This window comes from Ovis aries, chromosome 10 (genome assembly GCF_016772045.2).
Source record: "Ovis aries strain OAR_USU_Benz2616 breed Rambouillet chromosome 10, ARS-UI_Ramb_v3.0, whole genome shotgun sequence".
NCBI lineage: Eukaryota > Metazoa > Chordata > Mammalia > Artiodactyla > Bovidae > Ovis > Ovis aries.
In genome coordinates, this window is record NC_056063.1 from 52,797,469 (window position 1) to 52,820,221 (window position 22,753).

General features: G+C 36.2%; 1 protein-coding gene across 31 annotated transcripts in view; it reads right to left on the reverse strand.

Annotated features, from left to right (window-relative positions):
• MYCBP2 (MYC binding protein 2) overlaps positions 1-22,753 on the reverse strand; it is a 271,324-nt gene that overhangs the window by 36,533 nt on the left and 212,038 nt on the right. For 9 of the 31 annotated variants that reach the window (XM_060394144.1, XM_060394148.1, XM_060394138.1 and 6 more), the window contains 6 exons: positions 20,920-21,075; positions 4,981-6,624; positions 3,878-4,047; positions 2,697-2,941; positions 1,620-1,787; positions 276-433 (listed from right to left, as the gene is read on the reverse strand). In XM_060394144.1, coding sequence (XP_060250127.1) covers positions 276-433; positions 1,620-1,787; positions 2,697-2,941; positions 3,878-4,047; positions 4,981-6,624; positions 20,920-21,075 — 2,541 coding nt within the window. Of the gene's footprint in view, positions 1-275; positions 434-1,619; positions 1,788-2,696; positions 2,942-3,877; positions 4,048-4,980; positions 6,625-9,472; positions 9,575-20,919; positions 21,100-22,753 lie in introns of all 31 variants that reach the window. The other 22 variants (XM_060394130.1, XM_060394143.1, XM_060394127.1 and 19 more) reach the window with 4 other exon arrangements.

The window sequence follows — 22,753 nt, forward strand, 5'->3', positions numbered from 1 at the left end:
GAGGGATAATGGTAGCAATATTCAGCTTAGATACCTAACAAGTAGTATATTTTAAAGATCCGTTTATTCTTGAATAATAGTGCATGATGTCTGGGTGTCTCTTCCAACTAAGATGTAAAATTTAGAGAGGCACATTTATGGCTGTGTCACACAGAAGGAATGTTTAACCACGATTTAAAATTAATCCATTCCTCTGCCTTCAAAAATTAGATTTAAAAAATCTACAAATAAAATCATTAGGATCACTCAATCTTCTTTTTCATCTTTATACTTACCAGTATCTCCACTGTTAACTCTTCTTCGAGGAATGGCTTTAACTCGTGCAGGTAAGATGGAGTGCTGTTTATCATATTCAGAAGCAACAACGGAGTAGGATCTTTGGAAGACAGTTCTCTTTGCGAGATCAGTATCAGTTATGGGACTAGTTTCCAAACTGCAGATAGAACAAGGTGACAGATAACTCAGGAGAAAAAGGGAATGATGTTGACACTGTATTTACTTAGTTTTTAACAGCGTAGTCAAATGTGTGAACCATGTGGAAGAATACAAATTCAAAGCCAACTTGACAATATCTCTTTAAGCCATAACTGGATCTTTCCAAATGTAATCACATTTTGACTGATTTCAGAACTGCATCTTAAAACTTTTGCTTCTCTTAAATCTACTTTGCATTTTAAATGAAAAAGAAGAAAAGGCATCAAATATTCTAAGCTTCTCTCAGAAGCAAAAGCACTGGTGGAAGACACATGTCATGATATTCAGGAAAAAAAGGCAGATATCTTCATAACAGCACCGAATACGAACAATGAAAATATATACACGAGGAAACCTAATAAGAGGGAAAACGAAAGGATATAATTTTCCTCTGGTTCTGAATGTTCTATGAGGTTTCTCATTCTCTGGAGGTGCTACCCAAAGCTCTATCTGGAGCATGGCCATACCACAGTGTACTGAGAGATGACAAACTGGTTCCTAGCCTCAGTTACACTATACTTAAAACTGTTTGAGAACTCAGTGGTTTTCAGGAGGGCTGTTGCACACGACTGAAGCAACTTAGCAGCAGCAGTAGGAAACCAACCTCTTTTTTTTTCTTTTTTAACTATACAACATTAAAAAACAGTTACAAAAGTATTAAGGTGGTTATGTAATTTCTTTTATTGGGGCATTTTAAGAAAAACATAAATACCTTTCTTTACTTTCTAAGACAAATTTACAAAATATTCTTTTTGTTTCTTTTCCATTGGTCAGGCCTGGTTTAAAATCCTATGGCCCTCAGTAAAGCTTATATATTTTCTAGTAACTGGCTAATTCTGGCCATGTTGTGTCCTTACTGCCTAAATGAGTATACATTCTTATTAGAATAGATGATGAATGTTGTATATAACTAATTGGAATAAAGGTGATCTGTGCTCTCCAACTGGATCTGCTATCAAAGACCTCACCTGATTCATGAACGCATGCCTTTTCTTACTGCTCTAATAGTCAGGACAGTTGACATGACTTCCTTCCTGAGATGGAGGGATGCATCACTATGAAAGAACCTCTAGAGCATTCTCTTCTGTTTAAAATCTCTCTTCCACCAAACACTGGACTCAACAAAAATATAGTAACTCAAATACCTGGGTGGCATGGACTTCATGTTGCTCTCGGGCTCTTCAAATACGTTGGGACTCGCATCAGGGGTTACTGATATGTACGGGGCTGGCACAGATGTTGAACGCAGGTACCTCATTTCATCCTGGAATAGGTTGTCATCTTGATAGCCCACAAAATTTTCATGATGATGCCTGCATTAAATCAAACCCAGTAACTTAAAGTATGATGGTAATACAGATACTTTCCATTTTTAACCTCCTTTGTAAAAGCAAAAATAACTCATACATCTATAATTGAGGAGTGTAAAGTATTAAAATAGCGGCAGATGTAAGGAGGAAGAAATAGAAGGCTGATAATTTTACACATAGGTATTCCAGGTACCACAAACATTTCAAATACAAAATTGAATTTCTTTCCTTTTGAGAACTTTTCCATCTTTCAATGTTTCAGTGAGTGATCCCACCAGCTATCTGGGTGCCTTAAGCTAAAATATCTTGGTGTCACGGAGGGCTCAGCCCTCGGCCATGACCAGTCCTTCAGGCCTGTGGACGCTGGGTTCCCTTTCACTATTCTCTCTTCTTATTTCCCCATCATCACTGCCTTGCTTCAGGCTGATGAAATTTCTTGCGTGGACTACTGGAGTATAGGTAGTGACCTTTATGGTAGGAACACATGTTAGAGTGAAATTTGAAAAAGATTAGAGATATATGAGATGTTTCGTGGGTTAGGGGGGAATATATCTATTCCCCAAAGGGCTAAAAATTGTAAAATTCATAGAGTATGCCATCAATTTTTATATGTTTTACCATTTGATTCTATCCTTTTCAAACTGGAACACAGAGGTGCTAGTCTAAGTACAATAAACAGGTGACTGAAGCTGAAGGCTTTTTGCACTTGGCATTCCCGGTGATTTTTTCCAACGTCCCAAATGTACTTAGTCTCACATTTTCATTTTTGTTTCCTGTTCATTTTACTGAATTATAAGTTCAATGACAAACAAACTACATAACTCTGCTTCTTAAAATGGAACTGCTGGTTGGTAAGTCATGCCAGCAGGCAACTTCCAAAGTGATTTAAAAAAAACAGCCAAGTGATATTACCTAGCTAATGTCTGCAGGTAGAGACAAGGCATTTTAACAGGAAGGTCCTCAGAAATGCCCTCTTTCACGCTGGGGAGTTGAGACTGGAATGGCTTTGCTGGATGGTAGCACAGAATGCTGGGTTCGGCAGCGCTGCTCAGCGACAGCAGGAAGAGGGCATTCGCTTTAATCACCTGGTGGGCTTCCATGGTGGGCAAGGCACGCGGAGTCTTGACTTGCATCGGTTTCCTCCTAGACTGCTTGACCTGGAGGGAGAATTTTTAGGGATCTTTTCCTGCTTGTATTCAAATGTGAGATTTTTTAACCTAAATACTTTTGAGTTGATAATACAAATTATTAAATACTTGTAGAACTACTTTAAAACAATAATAGTGATTACCAAAAACAACATTCACTTCATGTTTCTGAACTGACTGAAACTAATTTATATCAAATACAAACTGTATTTTTTTTCTCTTTTTGGTAAAAGTTAAAAACCTAACTAGTAAAATCTAGATGTAATTATTTAAATAAAAGAGTAAATAACGTGTGCGTGTGTGTGTGTATGTGTATCTGGCAAATCTTTTCAGTTAGGTGTGTCACTAATGTGAATGATCCTCACTTTCCGTAAATCCTTAATATAACTAGGTATTAAGAAAAAGAGAGGAGATAAAACAGCAGAAAAAGAGAAGGAAAAGGAAAAGAGAATTTAGAGAGAGAAAGGGTTAAGAGGGAAAGCTAAATTATGTAAGCAGATGACTGAGTAGCATAATATTTTTAATATCAACTATATGAAGTTGTCTGATGACATGATCCTAAAAAGAGATTTTTTTTCCTCCCTCTTTAATCTCCTTCCCCATCCCAACCCTCTGGGTTGTTACAGAGCCCCTGTTGCTTTTTTTTTTTTTTAATTGAAGGGTAATTGCTTTACAGAATTTTGTTGTTTTCTGTCAAATATCAACATGAATCAGCCACAGGTATATGTATGTCCCCTCCCTTTTGAACCTTCCTCCCACCACCCTCCCTAGCCCACCTCTCTAGTTATTTCAGAGCCCCTGTTTGAGTTTCCTGAGTTGTGCAGCAAATCCTCAATGGCTATCTATTTTACATATGGTAATGCAAGCATCCATGTTGCTAAAAAGAGGTTTTTTATAAGGTTTATCCTTATCATTCACAGTATAGTCAGAAAAAAATAAAACTACCTTCTCCCGGGCAGCAGCCTGTTTCTCCCGGAGGTATTTTTCTCTGCAGCGATCACACACCAGATACCACGTGCTTCCCCCTATGCCGCCGTCGCCACAGTTACCAGCCCATCCGCCACAGAAGTGCCCGATGCTATTGTAACCTTGTCCACCAGCATACCGGCCACAGCCTTTGAAGTAAGACCATAAATAGATACTGAACTAAGAGTCCTTAATAGTCTGATGCTTGCTACCTATGCACAAATGACAGATTTCCCTTCTGAAAGCAAGCAAAGTACTAACTTTTTCACTTTTTCTAACCCCCCTCCCCCTGCCCCCACAGGCTGTTAGTTATATCAGCAAACATGCACGTATGACCAGAAAGTAATCGACTATATGACGTCTAAAATACTGAAGATACTCTATACACGCAGATGAAAAGAAATGTTAAGACGTGGGAACATTTAGATTTATTTAAGCGTGTCATAAATTTGGACAAAATAGATATAAACCATTCTGTACGAACAGTAAATTTTACAGATCACATATTTTACGAAAGGTTTCAGGAAGAGAAAAGCATCTACCCAAATCCGTAATAGGTGAATTTTGTAATACTAATCAATTGTTATAGAAATAGTTACATTTATCTAAAATACTGTCTTCTGATGAAACAGCTGATTATCTCTTTCACAGGAAGAGGCCCATAGAAATCAATATAATCTAATTTAATTTGCAGTTTTGAACAGGAAAACAATACAGTTAAAGGAGACTTAACGTTGAGACTTCTCCTGTGTGTTTGGATATGTTATTTCTACTGTGTGAGACAGCAATCCTTTGGGTAATATGTAAAATATTTTAAAAGTTAACATCTCAAAATGTGACACACTAAAATGAAACAGTACTAAACTGCCTTGCCATCGCAGTATTAGAATTTCTTTACCTATTTTCCACAAAACTTATGCTGTATTGACAAAGCACTTTAAAAATTACATTCTAAGAAAACTATAAATTCTGGGCAAAAGTGTCGCTGTCCTTTAAGGTAATTCATGGAACAGCTTAAGTCGGAAGCTACCGCATCTATGTTTTACCCACAGCGCTTGCGCGCACTCCGAAGCGCCACTTACCTGGGTGAGCCTGCCTCATGTGGTACGTCACAGGGTACGGGTGGGGCTCCCCACACAGCTCACAGATGGTGTCTTTCTCTGGCCCGCCTACCGCCAGCTGGGCCATCTCCCCAAACAGATTACCCCTGGGCCGGACTTCGGTCTTCTCTTTTTTCTTCTTTTCTTTCTTCGCCTTCTTATTCTCTTTCTCACACTCTTTCTTTTTGAGGACTGCACAGGAACCGGGACTTGGGAAAATCATATTCTGGGACGCTGCTTTGATAGTGGCCAAAGAGATGTCTTCCCAGAAAGCCACCAGGTGCTGCAGCGTCAAGGGGAGCGGTGACTTCGACTTCGTCGTGTGGTGCGTGGACATCTCAAAAGTGGCCTCGGCTTTCCCGTCTTCGCATTTTTCATGCAGGGGGGGTTCCTTCAGCATGGACAACACCTTATTTTTGTTGATGCTGCCCATTTTAGATATGTCTGGCCCATGAGGTGCAATATTAAACATATTCAGTGCTGACGATATTTCCAACGAGTGTCTATTTTTTAATTTGGTTTCCTTTTCTTCTGACGGCTGCTGGCTGTTTAAGCTACTTCTTATAGGCGCGTGCTCTTTGGAAAGGTCTGGATTAAATTTTAAGAAAGAAGAACAAGCCATGGCGTCATGTACTATGCCTTCGTGCCACAGGAAAGAGGCGAAGACGGCCCGGGCACACTCAGCCACGGAAGGGGACATGGCTTGCTTGGCTGGCTCCAAAGGTTTGGATCCCTCTCCTTTGAAGAGAAAGCTGGATTTTTCCTTCTTGGGCCTGGTGTGCCTGTTAGCACATTTTCGACTTATTTTGGGGGACGCCCTCATTTCCTGTTCCTCTTTCAGTGGGGCTTTTCCTATGCTGAAATGCACTTTATTTGAACCTTCATCCACACTCTTAAATTCACTGCTCTCATCACAGGTGCTGTCTGTTAGGCTGTTGGTTTTTAAAGTACTTGAGGTGCAGACTTCAACCACCTCACTGTGGAGGTTTTCTTGTACCACGTGGGGAGAGGGAGCTCTGTTTTCAGAGCCAGGGGAATCTTTAGAATCCTTTGGTACTGGTTTTGGTTTTGGTGATGTTGATCGCCCCCTCAAGGGTTCTGTGAGGGGCATTTTCTTCTTGCGGAGGGTATCTGGATCAAGGGTGTAAGAGTCTGATTTGGAGCGTTCCCGGGGAGGATCGAGTTTCGTCTTAACAGGAGCAGTGCTTTTCTGAGGTAGGTTTTTATCATGTGGTGAGGAGGATCTCGGAGAACTAGCACCGGACGGGCTAGACCTATTGGCTGGGAGCGTCTTTGGCTTGGGAGAGGATGACCGAGAACCTGGGCCTGGGGACTCAGCTCTGAAGCCAGAAGACATCCTCCCGTCAGATTTCAGAGTCTGCAAGGTGTTGTGGTTGGGGGACAATGACCGACTATGAGAATCTGACCGCAGCTTTGCAGCGTCGGATTTCAGCATGAGAGACTCACTGGCCGACAGCCCTTCTGTGCCCCTGGGCTTCCTCTGCTCCGCGGCAGTCCGGCTCATGCGCCCATCAGGTTTAAGTGCTCTACTGTGTTTGGAGGACAGTTCTGGTTTTCCCGACGTACACACTGGTCTAGGAGATGCTGAGATGGTTCCTCGGTCACCTGTATGGTCCATTTCATAGTGAAACTTGTTAATACAATTATAACTTACTGATGATTTATCTACTAAACCGTGAAATAAAAAATAACTAAAAAATTTGTGTTGCTTTTCACAGACAAAAATATTTAAAAATTAAAAGCAAAAAAGGGGAGTGAGGAATGATTCCTCGACAAAGTTCGATTACATTTTATAATTCTAATATTCTTATGATTGGATTAGAATAATTTATTACTAACATATGAATGCTAACAGAAAAAGGATAAAAAGAAAAATAATCTCGCTTTTTCTCAAGCAAAGCACTAGGAGTTTCTAGATGGACACCATTTATTTTCGGCATCCTGGCCCTCCTTTGGTGTCTCTCCCTCCTACTATTTCATGCCTTCTTTAGAGGCACGACAGCAAGGATGCCTTTGCTGTCGGGAAGTGGTACAGCCTTCAAGATTATCTTTCCTGCCTAATATCAAAACTCCTGCCTTTATTGCAAGCGATATTATTGTTAGGAGGAAAGCAATCTGACCAAAGTGACTCAACTGGCACAAAAAAACCTGAAAATCCATAAATCTTGCTAGAAGCGTTCGGTATTTTTTTGAAAACGGATACTTAGTAAATTGAGAAGAATTTGTTAACTGGTTACATTGCAGTTTGTTCTTTTTCTTTTTTAAAGGGAAATGAACAAACTTGGATAAAAGCAGTAAAGTGTTTTGGGGCTTGTTTGCATATGTGTGTGTGTGTGTGTGTGTACAGTCATGCTCTAGTTAGTACTCTGGCAAGAGAGTTTTGCCATCGAATCTGTCTCCTCATGGAAGGCTCACAAAGGTTGATATTTTTGTTTGTTACTCCCTTTCACTGATGTCATGTCAAGAATGGGTCAATATAATAAGCATTTGATAAATATCTGTTAAGTGAGTAAATAAACTCCTATTTTCTTTTTTCCCTTCTGCTAGTCACAATCTTCAGATTCTCTGAAAATCCATTACGGCTAGCACCACCACAGGGCAGAAGGGACAGGAGCCACTGCTGTGTAAGGGTCAGATTTTATAAGCCAAAGACTGTATTTGGTACAATTAGACATCAGCCCAGTCCTTGCCAACTGATTGATGCTGGAAATACCTTCATCATCACTTTATTTCATGAGCTAAACCATACATAATGGTGAATCCAAGCAAATAAGTAGTTAATCTTTTATACTTGGCATCTCTCTCTACAAGATCAATTTGTGAATTTTCTGAAAGGGGCGTGCTTTCTAATTAATGATGCACAATTCTTCACAAAGGAAATCTCTACTGTGATTGGCTAAACAATAGACTCCTTCAAATGTCAGGAACACCATTTATCACATGCCAGCAAACATTGCTTGTTATATAGAGAGAGTCAGCATGCGGGCTGCTCTATATCATATTCCTATGCTTCAAGTAATGGTGAGTATTTTTTTAGATCTGTTAAGTAGTGACAGCTGAATGCCTGTTGGAGTCTAGGTGCATAAATAATGCACAATTACTTCTTCCTGACATATATTTGTCAAATTATAAATGAATCCTGCTGAAAAAGTTAGTTTTCCAAAATATATTTCATATATTGAAAAAAATGTCAAGTTAGCTAAATGTGGTAAACCCATATGCTAACTAACTAATGTGTATCTTCTTCGTTTGGGGTTTAAACGTTTTGAGGCATACAATAAATATCACTAAAAATGGTCATATGGCTGTTTTAAGTGTCACTAAATAAAAACACACTTTGTCAAAAAGCTTTTGATCATAAATACTTTCACATTCATCACTTAATTTTGTTTGATGCTCATGTTTATCATGTGTAAATTTAAGTGATAATAGACACTTTCTTAATCTCAAAAGAATTCTGAAGAAAAAATAATACAAGACAGGATAAAAATTTAGTACATTCTAACAAATTAGTAAAAATGTTAAATATTAATTCATTAATAATCTGTATTTATGCCAAAATCATAAGTAAAAGGTTATATAATACCCTTCTATAATATAATGCACCCATAATACTCTACTGTAATATGATATGCCATAGTATATACTACTTATGGGTTACACCAGACTATCTACTACAGAGATCAGGTTCTACAATTATTCCATAAGATTATATAGCATTACTGTCAACTGTAACAAGGAGAAATATAAAACTGTTTTACTCATTTTTAAGAATACAAGATTTTAAAAGTTAAATATTACTCTAAGATAAAAATATGTGATTAGGAATATACAGTACTTTAGAAGACCAAAGCAAATTTTAAAATGGTCTGACATTTTATCAACTGTCAATAGCTTAAACATTTCTAAAATTAAGCGACTAAGGAAAATATAAGGAAGACTCAAGCCAAATAGGATGGCTCTGAAAACAAAGGTAAACTAAAAAACTTATATTATCAAACTTTCTCATAAAAAACTAAAACAGGAAAATTATTTTTATATTAAAAAACAGAAAAGTGAGTCTAAGACTAACCTGTCACATAAGACACTATATTCTTACAGATCACAACGTGCTCAAGGCTTACACATATATCACTTTGTTCTGGTCATAAGGGCTTTACAATTCCCCAAAGGCATTTCTTTCTATGTACTTATTTTATTTAAGACTTCATACAGGTTCGAAATAAAACTAAAGTTTACTACAGATATAGTAAACAGGCATATCAATTAGGATAATCAATACAATATTGAACAGATACATCACAAATTACCCCAAAATATCAAGTTTAAATAAAATGATAAACTTTAATCTTAATGGAATGAGATGAAAATGACTGAAGTGAACTAAAACTTCTTTCTTGAAAGCTCCTACGTTCATTAAGAATGGCCCATCCGTGGAGGCACGCATACCCACCCTTCAGTTTGTGAGACAGAGATGAGAGAGCAGAGGCAGGCCCAGCTACACCATAATTTTTGTAAATGCGCTCACGAGAAGCAAGGTTGCGAGATGGAGATTCTATAGTGGAAAACATTGGCAAAGAAGCAGCACAGATTCAATGGAAAAAAAAAAATTTAGCAGAGAACACAAGCAGAAACAAAGCATTTCAAATGGTATGCAAAACTATTAACTGCTATTAAAAATTTCATATTCTGCTAAAATTTTCAATAAGTTTATATTTCTTTAAAATTAAAAACTGAAAACAATGGTCAAATTAATTAATTTAGACTAATAACGACAGCGCCAAATGTGTTAGCTTAAAAGTTAAATAACAGTCACAGCACTGATAAATCAAATTTGAGCATTTCTTTTCAGACTAATATTTCTTTAATTCAGTTTTCTTTAATTTGGTGCTCACTTACTTATAAATGAAAGTTTATAAGTAATTTTTTTGGTAAACAGTGTGAGATTAAAAAAATGTTACTTACAGTTTAACCTATTGTCCTCTGGCTTTCTGTATGGACACAGGACTATAATTTTTCCAGTATGCATCTCAGAATGGACCCAAGTTGACATTTATGGTCGACTACTTTTCTGAGTCCATCTTCAGTAAAAACTACTAGTGCCAATTCCAATATTTAGCGTTTGTTTTGTAGATCATATTACTGAGATACCAAATTTTATTTATAAAATGTCTCACAACACAAACAAAGCAAAAAAAAAATTACAAGTCACTGAAATGTTAAACACATTAATGATTCACCATGCAGAAAACAAAGTCCTTAAAATGAAAAAAATATATATATTTTTCAAAGAATTAAGAGAACCTTTAAAGTGGTCTTTCAAAAGCAGTATGCTTTAAAAAGAAAATTTCTAAATCTGAAAATTAAGTCACTATTTAAAATTTTAATTTCTGGCAGTTAAATGTAATCAACTGAGCTGAAACAAATTCAGGTAATAAGGAGATAAGTTTCTTAATATCATTGAAATAAAAAAATGAATACACACTTATCTCAAGAGAAAAAGTAATGGCCAAGATAAAAGATGAACTATTCATAAGGCAAATGTCCTTCTATATATGGTAACAGTGTATGTATTATGTGTCAGACAATGTCCTAGAAATTGAGCAAAAAGTAATGAATAGAAATGAAGTCCCTGCTCCTATGGAACTTATCTTCCAGTAAAAGGAGAAAGACAATGAACACATACACCCTAGACGGAGTGGTGATAAACTTGGGAGTCGTAAGCACACAGATGTTGGGTAATACCCCATGCCTGGATAAGACCCCTGGGGGAACGAGGTCTAGATGAGACCTCGGAATACAAACCTGGACATTCCTAGAAATACAGAATAGAGGAGGATGTAGGAAAGAGGTCAGAGGTGAACAGCTGAGGTAGGAGATAACCCGCAGGAGAAGAAGGTGTTTCAAGGGAGAAAGAAAAGGCAATCCTGTTAAACACTGCCAACAGAGCAAGTAAAATGAAATCTTAGAATTGACAATTGAACTTAGCAAAACAAAAGTCAAACACTGACTAGGGTGATATCGGTCGATAAGGACAACTGCAAAGACCCCTTGTAAGCTGGTTCAGGAGAGAATGGTAGGAGTGGATGGAGGGATGGACCCACACGCCATCAAGTCATGTTCATCTAAGCTAAAAAGCTGTTATAATTTTAGTATCTTTGAGCATTCTTCTTTTTAAAGTCTATAAAACTCAAAGGCATCAGACTCTACAAAAGGAGTTCTTACGCTATTAATACTAAGTCTACAACTCACCCCAAAAACGTCAGTTCGAGTGCCAGTTTTTGACTGGAATTCAAGGGCAATTCAAACTGCCCATGTAAGGACAGTTTCATAGCCTGGTCACTAAAATTTGTGAAGACCGTATGTAGCAAGGGGACACAAGAGCAAGAAATTAGAAGACTATCTTAATTAAAAATACCGATAACATAAATGTACAAAACTATTGATACATGGACACTTGTAGGATAAGATGTTAGAGGTTTAAGGACAAACTCCTGGAGGAGGTTTTGAAGCCAAAATATGCTTGAAGTCTTTTCAATATGTTACAAAACCTAAAGAGAATAGGTATGATTCAGAGTGAACAAGAAGAAACAAATATTTTTTGAAGGTCTAAAAAAGGTTACTTTTAAATGCCTAAATAAAGTAACCTGCGATTTCACACAACACTTCTAGTCATTTAATTTTACAAAATTTGCCCATGTTTAAAATACTTTGAACTAAAGATTGATCTTTCAATTTAAAAACAGAAGTGATCTGAAGAGAAACATTGCTACCTACGCACAGAAGAAAAACTTGATCACCTTTTAGACATTTGATGAAGATTAATCATGCACCTTTTTATCTTGCTTTAAAACAACTAATTATTAATCTCTGTAGGCTTTTGATTTTTTGTGCATAATATAGTTAACTAAGGAGAATAATCCTTAAAACAAAATCCTTAAAAAGCAGGATTTTTTTCTCCAGTACTCATTTGAAGTCAATGTTGTTTTGTATCAAATATCCCTTTATTAACAATATGACTCTTTACATGTCATTTATTCTTTGTTTTCTTTGTTTTAAATCCCAAGTTTCAAATTCCCTGGAATATTTCATTCATTCTCTGGTCACAGAAACTCTGAGTTCACTGTAATCTGTATTTAAAAACTTATTCCCTAGGCTAATTATAATAAAAGTTAATCTATTTTTTTTTAATAAGGAAAGCATTCACATTTCAGTTGGCCAAAGACAAATTGTGGGACAATACACTGGAAGAAATCAAGGCACCTATCACCATTTAGATTTAAAAAGGAGCATATATTCTATCCCTGTGTCAGAAAAATCCCCTGAAGAAGGAAATGGCAACCCACTCCAGTATTCTTGCCTGGGAAATTCCATGGGCAGAGGAGCCTGGTGGGCTACAGTCCGTGGGGTCACAAAGAGTTGGACCCGACTGAGCATGCACCCATATATTCCTTCAGTGTTGAGTCAACAATGAAGAAATGATCTTTATCCATATGTTGATTAGCACCCAGGGTGCTTCCATATCTTGACAATTATAAATAATGCTTCTGCAAATACTGGGGTGCATGTATCTTTTAGAATAAGTGTTTTTGTTTTCTTTGGATTATACCCAGTGGATCTGCATCTAAAGCTGTCAGTCTAGACAACTGCTAGCATGAGCATGCAATTGTCATCACTATCATCTTATTCTAAACCCTCCAAGACATCAATAGACAGATGTGGGAATAATACTTATACTTAATTATACTTATTTCTTATCTGCATATCTTTTGGCTAGATTGGCTATTATAAATTTGGCTATTATTTATGTATTGTCTCCTTGATAACCAATACATTCGCGTTTTGACTTTTTAAAAAAAATAAACAGCTTTAAAATAAGTAATTTCCAGAATATCTGAATTGTAAGTTAAGCTTAGCCACTTACTGCCTGTCATAAGAGTCTATACTGTCAAAATATCTGTAGTTCTATTCAGAGAAAACATGCAAATGTACAATTACTGAGGTTCAAACTGAGTGAAGAAAGTCAGCAACACTGTCCCTGTCATTCCACTGCAAACATGACACAATGTTATCACTGTTTGCAGAAGACTCATACAACTAGATTTCTTTCTACATCTGAAAAACATATACATAAACAAACATAGGTATGAATAAGCACTAACAGGATACAGAATCTTAATAAATGTGTCAGAAGAAAAAGAGCTTAAGACACAGAATTGAAACTAAAATTTGTTTACATAAATGTCAGTATACTAAATGAATTATAAAACTAGAACAAAATTTTCAACCTTAGAATAAAATAGAAATATGTCTTTCACTAGAATATAACATTAATCCATGATAAAAATGCAGTAAGGAAGATGGATGAAAATCTGTAATGATATATTATCAACTTGTTAGTCAACAATGCCATCTTCAGTTATGCAAATGCTAAATATTTATTCAAATTATAGCTTTCTGGAAGCTAAGTTACCCAACTGAACTCATTTTTTCCTTAAAATCTTTTTATTCTGTGTATTGGTATCAGGTAAGCATATAATCTTCCAAAACAAAGGAAAACTGGACATCATTCTAGACTGGCTCCTTCGACTATCTTTAGCACTTCCTGTACAATCTCACTGCCTACATGTTTCTAAACGTGTTCCTTCTATTTTCCCATTGTAATTTACCTTAGTTTAAGCCCTACTCAGCTCTTCTCTGGAATTTCTGCTTCTAACACTCTCCCTTTCTCCAGAACCCTTCTCATAATATTTTCAGTTATCTTTCACAAATGTAAGACTGATCACATCATTCTTTTTATTTAAAATTCTGCAGAACTATATAATCCTTCATCTGTTTCTTACACTTTACTCATTTTACACAGTATTAAGTCTAAACTACTGAGAATGGCTTACAAGACCTTCACGAGGTGGCCCCACCCTGTCTAGTGTAAGACAGTGCCTGTAGGACACTAACACTCTAAGCTACCAATGCATGAGTTTCTTACGTGAATCATGTTTTTGAACATAATCAAATGAGCTTATTCTTTCGAAGTGCTTAAAATGGTACCTGTTATGTAGTAAAGGACTGCCATGTGCTACTGCTGCTGCTGCTGCTGCTAAGTCACTTCAGTCGTGTCCGACTCTGTGTGGCCCCATAGACGGCAGCCCACCAGGCTCCCCCGTCCCTGGGATTCTCCAGGCAAGAACACTGGAGTGGGTTGCCATTTCCCTCTTGAATGCATGAAAGTGAAAAGTGAAAGGGAAGTCGCTCAGTCGTGTCTGACTCTTTGCGACCCCATGGACTACAGCCTACCAGGCTCCTCTGTCCATGGGATTTTCCAGGCAAGAGTACTGGAGCGGGGTGCCATCGCCTTCTAGCTATTACTATTTCATACTTTCTCCTCTTTCCTCAGACCACCAATGCACTCTCCCCGTGCTAATTCTGAGCTGATGACGGCTTCTATTCTACTGAGAAAACAAAACAAGACAAAAAACAAATGGAGAAGATTCTCATGCTGTGAACACTACGTATTCTTTTCTCTCCTGTTCTGACAGATGAACTATTTCTGCTCCTACTTGGCCAACATTTCCACTTCGTGCTAAATCCCATCCCCTCTTCCACAGAAGAATACTGTTCCAGCAATTCTCCCCTCTCTCCTGCATCAGCAATATTTCTCTCTATTGGATCATTCTCATTAAAAAAAAAAAACCTTAATGTTACCTTTTCCCCCCCTTAAAAACCAAACCAAACAAAAACCTCACCAGATCTCACGTCCTCTATCTTGGATTCACTTTATTTTTTCCTTCCCTTTACAGTAAAACAAGACAGATTTATCTATAATAACTATCTTCAATTTCGCATTCCCCTTTTTATCTTGAAGCTACTCCATCAAGCTCTGGCAGCTCACCCTACTGGAGCTGCTCTTATCATCAGTGACCTCACGGTGCTAAATCCACGGTGCTCAGTCCTCACTTTACCCGACACATCACCACATCTGATACAGATGATCACTGTTCCCTGAAATACTTTTCTCCACTTGGCTTGGTTTTCCTGCCTCTGTGGCCACTTCTCATTCTCTCTCGCTGATTTCTCCTCTTTCTCATGTCAGAACACTGAAATGCTCCCAGGGTTCTGTCTTTAGCTATCCTTTCTTTTCTCCCTACACACACTTTCCTGCTGCTTTAATCCACCCTTAGGGCTTTACGTGTATATAACAATTTTCAAATCATTCTGCTATAAGCCAAATAAACTCCTAACTTATGTGTCCAGCCCAGACAGTTCCCCTGAACCCCAGGGTCATGTGTCAATCTTATCTCCACTGGATTTAATAGGAATCTCAAACTTAACATATCTAATCAATCATTTGAGAATACAGTGACAATTACTGCCACCTTGATCCAGGCCCCTTTGCAGCGAGCAACTCTAATCAAGGAGTGGAGTCTATTTCTCCATTCTTGAATCTAAGTGCACTGCTTTGACCACCAGAGGATGGCAGATGTGATGGTGTGTCAGTCAGTGCAAATCTCAATAGATTGTGAACACTTTTTCTTTCTCAGAATCCTGCAATGTCCAGGCAGATAAACCCAGGTTAACCCACTGACTGACAAAAAACAGGCCTAATCATCCTTTTCACACCAGCCAATGGCCAGCTAACCCCCGAGGCAAAAATACCTGGCTGACCTACAGATGCATGAAGAATCCCAGGCAGGGTCCCAACACCTATCCAGCTGAGCCCAGTCTTCTCTGCCAATCCACAGAACTGTGAGCTAAACAATGCTCATTTTAAGTCAGGAAGTTTTGAGGTGGTTTGCTATGCAACAGTAGCTCTAAGCTCTCTAATCTTTTCTGGCAGAGTAGGCAGCTTTTCTCCTGTGTTTCCAATGCATCCAGTGAATATTTGTTCCTATAGACTTAAAAAATAATGTCATTTTTAAAAAACCATGGCTGCCTTTGACAGTATTTCAAAAGATTAGTGATGGTATTTTCTCTACCTTATTGCTCCCTATAGCCTAGCATAGAGCAGATACTTAACAAACTCAGGTAAATAGGTGATGGAAGAATAAATGGCCCATCTGAAGAAAAACAGGAATGAAGTGTAGAATAAACTTAGTAGCCAAGACAGAGATGGGAGCGAGAGGAGAGACAGAAGGTCAGATCTTGTCAGGAGAAAGCAAAGAGATGCACCAAGGCACACTGTCCTATAAACAACAGCAGCATTCTTTGGGGTTTAAGCTTCTAGAATGAACTTCATCAGGGCTGAAGAAGAGGAAGAGGAACACGGGTCCAGACTTTGCTACCACCGAGAAGATGGTGACATGGAATGAAAATAAATTCTGGCCCAGGACTGAAATGACAAGGATGTGTAGGGAGGCTAGAGATGTTCGAGTGCAACTGAAATATATATATATATATATATATATATATATATATATATACATACATACATTGGCTCCTGTGACAGACGCTATAGGCTCAAGCATGAAACATTTTATTGAGATTATTTGACTTCATAAAATCTGTTGATATCATCCTTTTTTTGACAAAAATTATAAAGAGGTAAAGGATCTTAGAAATCAGCTTAGTGTCACAAAACTAACTGGAGGGAGGAGAAGAGATTAAAACACAGGTCTCCTTCCTAAGTCAAGTGTTCCATCCATGCCTCAGCTCACAGCGGGCAAGGAAACAAGTGGATAGATTCTAGGCTGAGACTGCAGTCCAGGATAAAGATGAAGTCTAAGACTCAGAAACAAACCTGCCTTTAACACTAATATCTGGTTACAGTGTTACCATATGAAGAATTAATCTCAAAGCAAATAATGAAGTTAAGCTATGAAAATGTATGGAGCAGTAGCTAAAAAACCTCCTTTGTACCTTTCCAAACCCCATCCTGACACTCACTCCACAGACAATAGAATGCCCTGTCTGAGATGGTGATTTTTCCCCTCTCTGCCTTGGACTGTGAGAGATGCTGAACGTTTGCATCAAAAGGCAATATATCAGCAGATAATGATCATCAGGCACTGCATTTTATGGATGAGTTAAAACGGGCTCTAGAAATGTGAAGTAACCTAACTAAAGCTAGTGAGTGGCTGGAGAGGAAATGTGAGCTTAAAGTCTTTCCATCACTACATCACTGGAGGCTAGGTAAGTAAATAACAGTGCTTTAATTAAATGGTAGTATATTCAAACACTAATCAGTACGCATGCAGATACTCAGACGGACTCTTGTCACATTTAGCAAAATTTCTGTCTCACTTGAGAATGTGATAAATGAGTATAAAAGAAAAAGTCTTGTTGCAAAGTAACACAGAACTCTCATAGCTGAGCTTAAAGTATGATAACCATATTATATGTTATATGTTTAAAATCTCTGACAAAATGGTGAACTGTCTTAATGCTCTATTTGACATTTTTTTCCTACAAAAAAGCAAATTATTTAGCTTTTTGGACAGCAGCTAGAAAATATGTATGCTAAACATAGTCCTGTGAAAAACACTTTTTCGATTGGATTAGCTTATGCAAAATTCCATCAGTATAAACTCAGAATTATTAGACATCACAACATTAAAGCTGGATTTAATAACTAAGGAAATATTCCTTCTCTATTTTTAAGATGTATTATGAATAAGTTCTGGAATATTGATCAGAAGATAACAAGAAACACAGCATCTCAAACTCATGGTTCACACTGCAGAAGTGATCATCTTAGGCATTCACAATCAATAAATACTCTCTGAATGCTTGTGACGTGTGAGATACTGTCAGAGGCAATGGGATAAATAAAATGATGTTTTCAAAAGAAATGAGGAAAGACAATGAAAATTAAGAATGCAATATTCTTAGAAGAAAATGGGCAATTCCTTTTCAACTCAATTCCTTTTCAAGAAAAGGGGACAATTTCCCACCTCAGTCCATTAGAAACTTACTGCCAAATTACCTACCAATTCTAAAGTCTACTTAAATAATTTTGAAATGAAAAAGTAAATGGTAGAATAGCAAAGGAAAAGTTTATATACACACCTCTCTCATGCCTTTGCATACATATAAATATGGTAAGATAAGGAAAATTTGTGACTTTTATTCCTATAATTATTCTATTTCATTAGAATAACATGAAATAATTTGTATGTACATATGCATGTGCAAAATAATTTTGCTAATTTAAAAAATAACCAAATTAATTTAATGTGCCAGATTATTTTCAATTCCAAAGATTAATTTAAAACACCCTATGCTTAGGGGGAAGAAAACCTAAAGAAATATTGACAAAAATGCTCATAAAGCTGACATGTGAGGAGGTTTATATATGTCCTCCTAGAGCCCATCTACTTAACTGGGAACTTGAGTTACGGTATTTGAAAAATCTTTTCCTTTCAAATCATGCTATAGTCTTAAACTATGAAGGAGAAAATAACCAATACAAACAAAGCTAATATCCTAGATGTTAGAACTAAATGGAAATAGAAATTTAAATATTATAAAGAACAGATTTTTTTCATTATCTTTTAATAGGCAAAGCTAGATATATAAAAACATGGCCTTTGTAGTCAGGAGAACTGGCCTCATCTTCTGACTCTACCATTTACTATGTGTGTTTCTAGGGCGTATCACTTATCCTTTTTAAGCCTCCATTTCTTTACCTGTAAGATAAAGATATCATCTCAAATGAGAATATACTACAATGCTTAAGGACAGTATTTGGTACATAGTGGTGACTTATCAGCATGAGCAAAAATTAGTAAATACGGTCTTCTATGCATAATATTTTATTTTAGAAACACAAAAGGATAAGACAAAAATGATGCTTATTTTACTAATAATTAGTAAAGGAAAATTCAGTATGAATAAACCATTTTCTGAAGCAATATGAAAAACCGGTGGGATGGATAGCAGTGGAATTCAGGAAAGAGTATCTTAACGGAATTTTAATTCTGCCACATTCAATCTTCCCAATATGATGAGATTACTACAATTTTAATGTATTTATAAAACATTAAACTATTTTTAGATTCCACACTTGTTTTTAGTTGTGCTAAAGATTAAAACTTCTGGTTTCTGGAATATGGTAATCAAGCTTTAGCGATATTCTGCTGAGAATAAGAAGTTTATATCACTGGAGCACACACAAGAAATGATTCAGAAAACAGGTAATTCTGAGACATTTCTATGCCATGATTTCAAATGTGCTCCAATATGGTGGTAAAGGAAGGGGTCGTACTAATAACACTCAGACAGAATGTGGACAAGATTACACTGACACAATGTCAGTTAGGAACCCACTGTCCTTTAAAAAAGACAAATCTGATTTTCTTTACATTTTGTTTCATAATATTTCACTAAATAATTGGTAAAATAAAAACAGTAATTATACTTTTTTTAGACAAGTTTTTGAAAAGAGTTGCAATGACCCTTGAGGAGGAACAAATAGGTCCTTATTCCTTAGTTCTCTTGTCTGCTGCCACTATGACATTATCAGGGTAACTTCTCTTTTACAATTTTATATTTAATATGAATTTTCTGCCTGGTTACAATTTTTTCCCTTTTATTTCCTTGTCCTTACCTTTAAGACTTCCTACAACCTGGGTACATCTAATGTAAAATGTTTGTTGCTCCATTAAATGGGTAAACTAAGTCTTCATCATAATATTTATCAAGGAAGAAAAACACTATTTCACACACATGACACTATTATGTTTCCTTGAAATTCTTCTTTTAAAAGATATTAAAGTGAATATTATATATGAATGGAGATAATTAGCTAGAAATTGATACTACTTATATTTAAAAGCTAATTAATTGAACTTGCCTAATGCTTAGCGCAAACCTAGGAAAGCTTATACTCCAGTATATTCTTTTCCTAAGACAGATAATAATATCACAATGAATAATATCATTTGCTAACGATATACTACCTAGGTCCTAACAAAAACTAAACAAGCTGGTATTCTCTTAAGTAATCCCAATTATAGTCATGAAGGTATTTTTGTAGAAAAATAATTTAGATCTAAGTGTGAATGGACTTCCTTAAAGTAAAGCAAAGAGGTCATACACTTGAGTTCAGACAGATGACTCTACAAGCTGAGATAAACTTTCTCAATTCTGTGACTGTGTTTACATACTATATAGTCAATATGTAAGCTGACAGCCAAGAAGAGCATACTGGTGTCATATTAGGAATTTTGAGACATTTATGCGGAAGCCTCAGTAGCTTATTAAGAAAAAAGAAGACTTGGCTAGTATAAGTGCAGTTTGTTTGGTTCTATTTTCCAGATCAGTATGAATTACTATTTATATCATGGATGAAGGGCCTTTTGCCTAGAAGGCTGAACTGGAATCAAATAACCAGTTTAATATATTAAGAACAACAACAATAATAGGCAAGAAAAGAGACAATTTGAGATAATCTGGAAACCTAAGTTGCTAGTCATTTCAGAGACATCAAATTCACTTAAAAGAAACAAACAAACCTGCCCAGGACAGCCTCTCCTCCACCCACTAGTAAAGTGAAATAGGTTCATTCTCTTGGGGCATTGCTAAGTAACAAAACTCCAATGTAAATCAACAAAAGTTATCCCTAGAACTGATGCTTAACATAGTCATGCATTTTATAAAAAATATAAATCAAATGTTTTCTTTATATATTTTATAGTATAATTTGCTTATTTTGGAATTAGAACAAAAAATAATAGTAATGTTTTAATAACCACACTTAATAAAAATGTGATTACAAATAAATGTCTTAGCTGAGGTATGTCTTAAGTCAGAACACCTTAAGTGCTTCAAAAACGTGGGAAAGGATAACATCCTTTTTAAATAAAACCAACTAGGTGAGTTGAAAAATAATTAACAACTGATAAACAACTCAGAACAAAGCTTCAGAAATGGTTTGATGAGGCAGGTAAGGCTGACAAGACTTACTCTGAAGCTGAGGCTGCTGGAAGGAAAGGGGCTGTCCGAACACAAATGGGCTGTGGACTAGGGAAGAGGGAGGTTTTGCAGCTTGATCAAAGATGGAAGGAGCTGGGAGATTGGGTCGTGACTGAATGGAATTCAATATGGCACTCAGTTGGTCACCTGCAGTGGGCAAAACAGCGAAGACTACAACTTGTTATTAATTAACATCCAAAATGGCAAAGTAAATGGTGCTTTACGACATCTCAGATAGTCAAACACTAGATAAAACAATGCCAATTCAGAACTCTTGAGGAAGTTGGTGATCATTATCCTCAGATAGGGACTGAATGCTATGTGTTGTTTTAATAATAGAAGCACTCCAACAAATTTTACATAATAGCCCACCTATAAAAACAAACCCATTTAAATGTATTTACATCTAGCAGTAGTAGGAGAACATACAGAGTCTATGAAGTAACTATGATAAGCTGATTTGTATCATACAAATATAAATGAAAACCTAAGTTAATGTCATCTTCTATGCAGGATCTGACAGTGATTATCATCACTCTGTCTCATATGTAGTATACTTCATGCAGAAAATATGCAAATAATATGAATAATTTAATGTAGGATTGAAGGGAGGCAAAGTATGTTATTAACTTAGCAATATTTAGTTATAAATTACTAAATTTATATTTTCTTTTTTAAAGTTGCTATTGCCAAAGAAATTATACATTTTTAAAAACATGAACTCTTTTGCTCAGATAGACAATATAAAAATCCGTCAGACCTATAAGATAAAAAGGAATATAATCTACCTTATTTAAACAGTACCTCAAACATGAATTCTGAAATTTTGTTCAAATTAACTACAAAGGACATTACTACAAAAATAACAAAATATGAAACGATATAACTGGATGGATGATAGCTCCTTATTTATGAGAATACATATATTCAAAGGTTTAATTGACGTTAAAGAAGAGGGGAGAACAATAAACATTTCCAGACTAGCTGAGGCAGAAACTGGAAAACAGCACTTCCCTAGCCATATTCTCTAGATATAATAAAGTTTCATAAGTAAAACTGTAAATGAAACACCAACAAGAAATAGCACTGTGAACAAAAGTTATATGTTTTTACTTAAAAAAAAAATTTAGTGCTGCAGATTACAGGAAAGATTTTAGAGATGATGAAGAATTTTATAAAATTGTTTTAAGGGAAAAGAATTTTTGCAGAAACAATTGCTTGACCTTGGGTAGTTCAAGAGTTAAAGAAAATGAGAACTACTACTAAAGGCAAGATAAAAACAGAGGTTATATATATATAATCAGATCAAAATTTCTTAATATTTCTTTGCTCCATCTAAGAACCTTTAAAGTCTATTAACAAGTCCATGCTATTTCTGAACAATATTAGCAAAGTCACTTTTAAAAAGTAATACACTATTTTTATTTAATAACAAATGTTCTCAAGAAAAAAAAAAAAAGACCAAATGTTCTCAGAAATGTCTGTGTCTCTTAAAAGTTGATTTTTATTCTTAAGATGTTTCATCAAACTATGTTTTAAAGACTGATTTAATGTGACAGCCACCAGTACAGTCTGGACATATTAGAGACTTAAAGCATACAATTTGAATTAAACATGGCTTTAAACAGATTGCTATACAGGTATATGTGGTAAGTAAACATTGAGATTTTAATTTAAGGATTGGCAGTGGTAGAAGGAAAGGGACATGAAGCAAACACCACAAATCACTTACCCTACTTAAGCATGAAGATCTAGTTTAAGTTAGCTGAAATCTGAGCTACCAGAAATGAGAGAGCAGACAGTACCTAAGCCTGTAGGTTAGAGC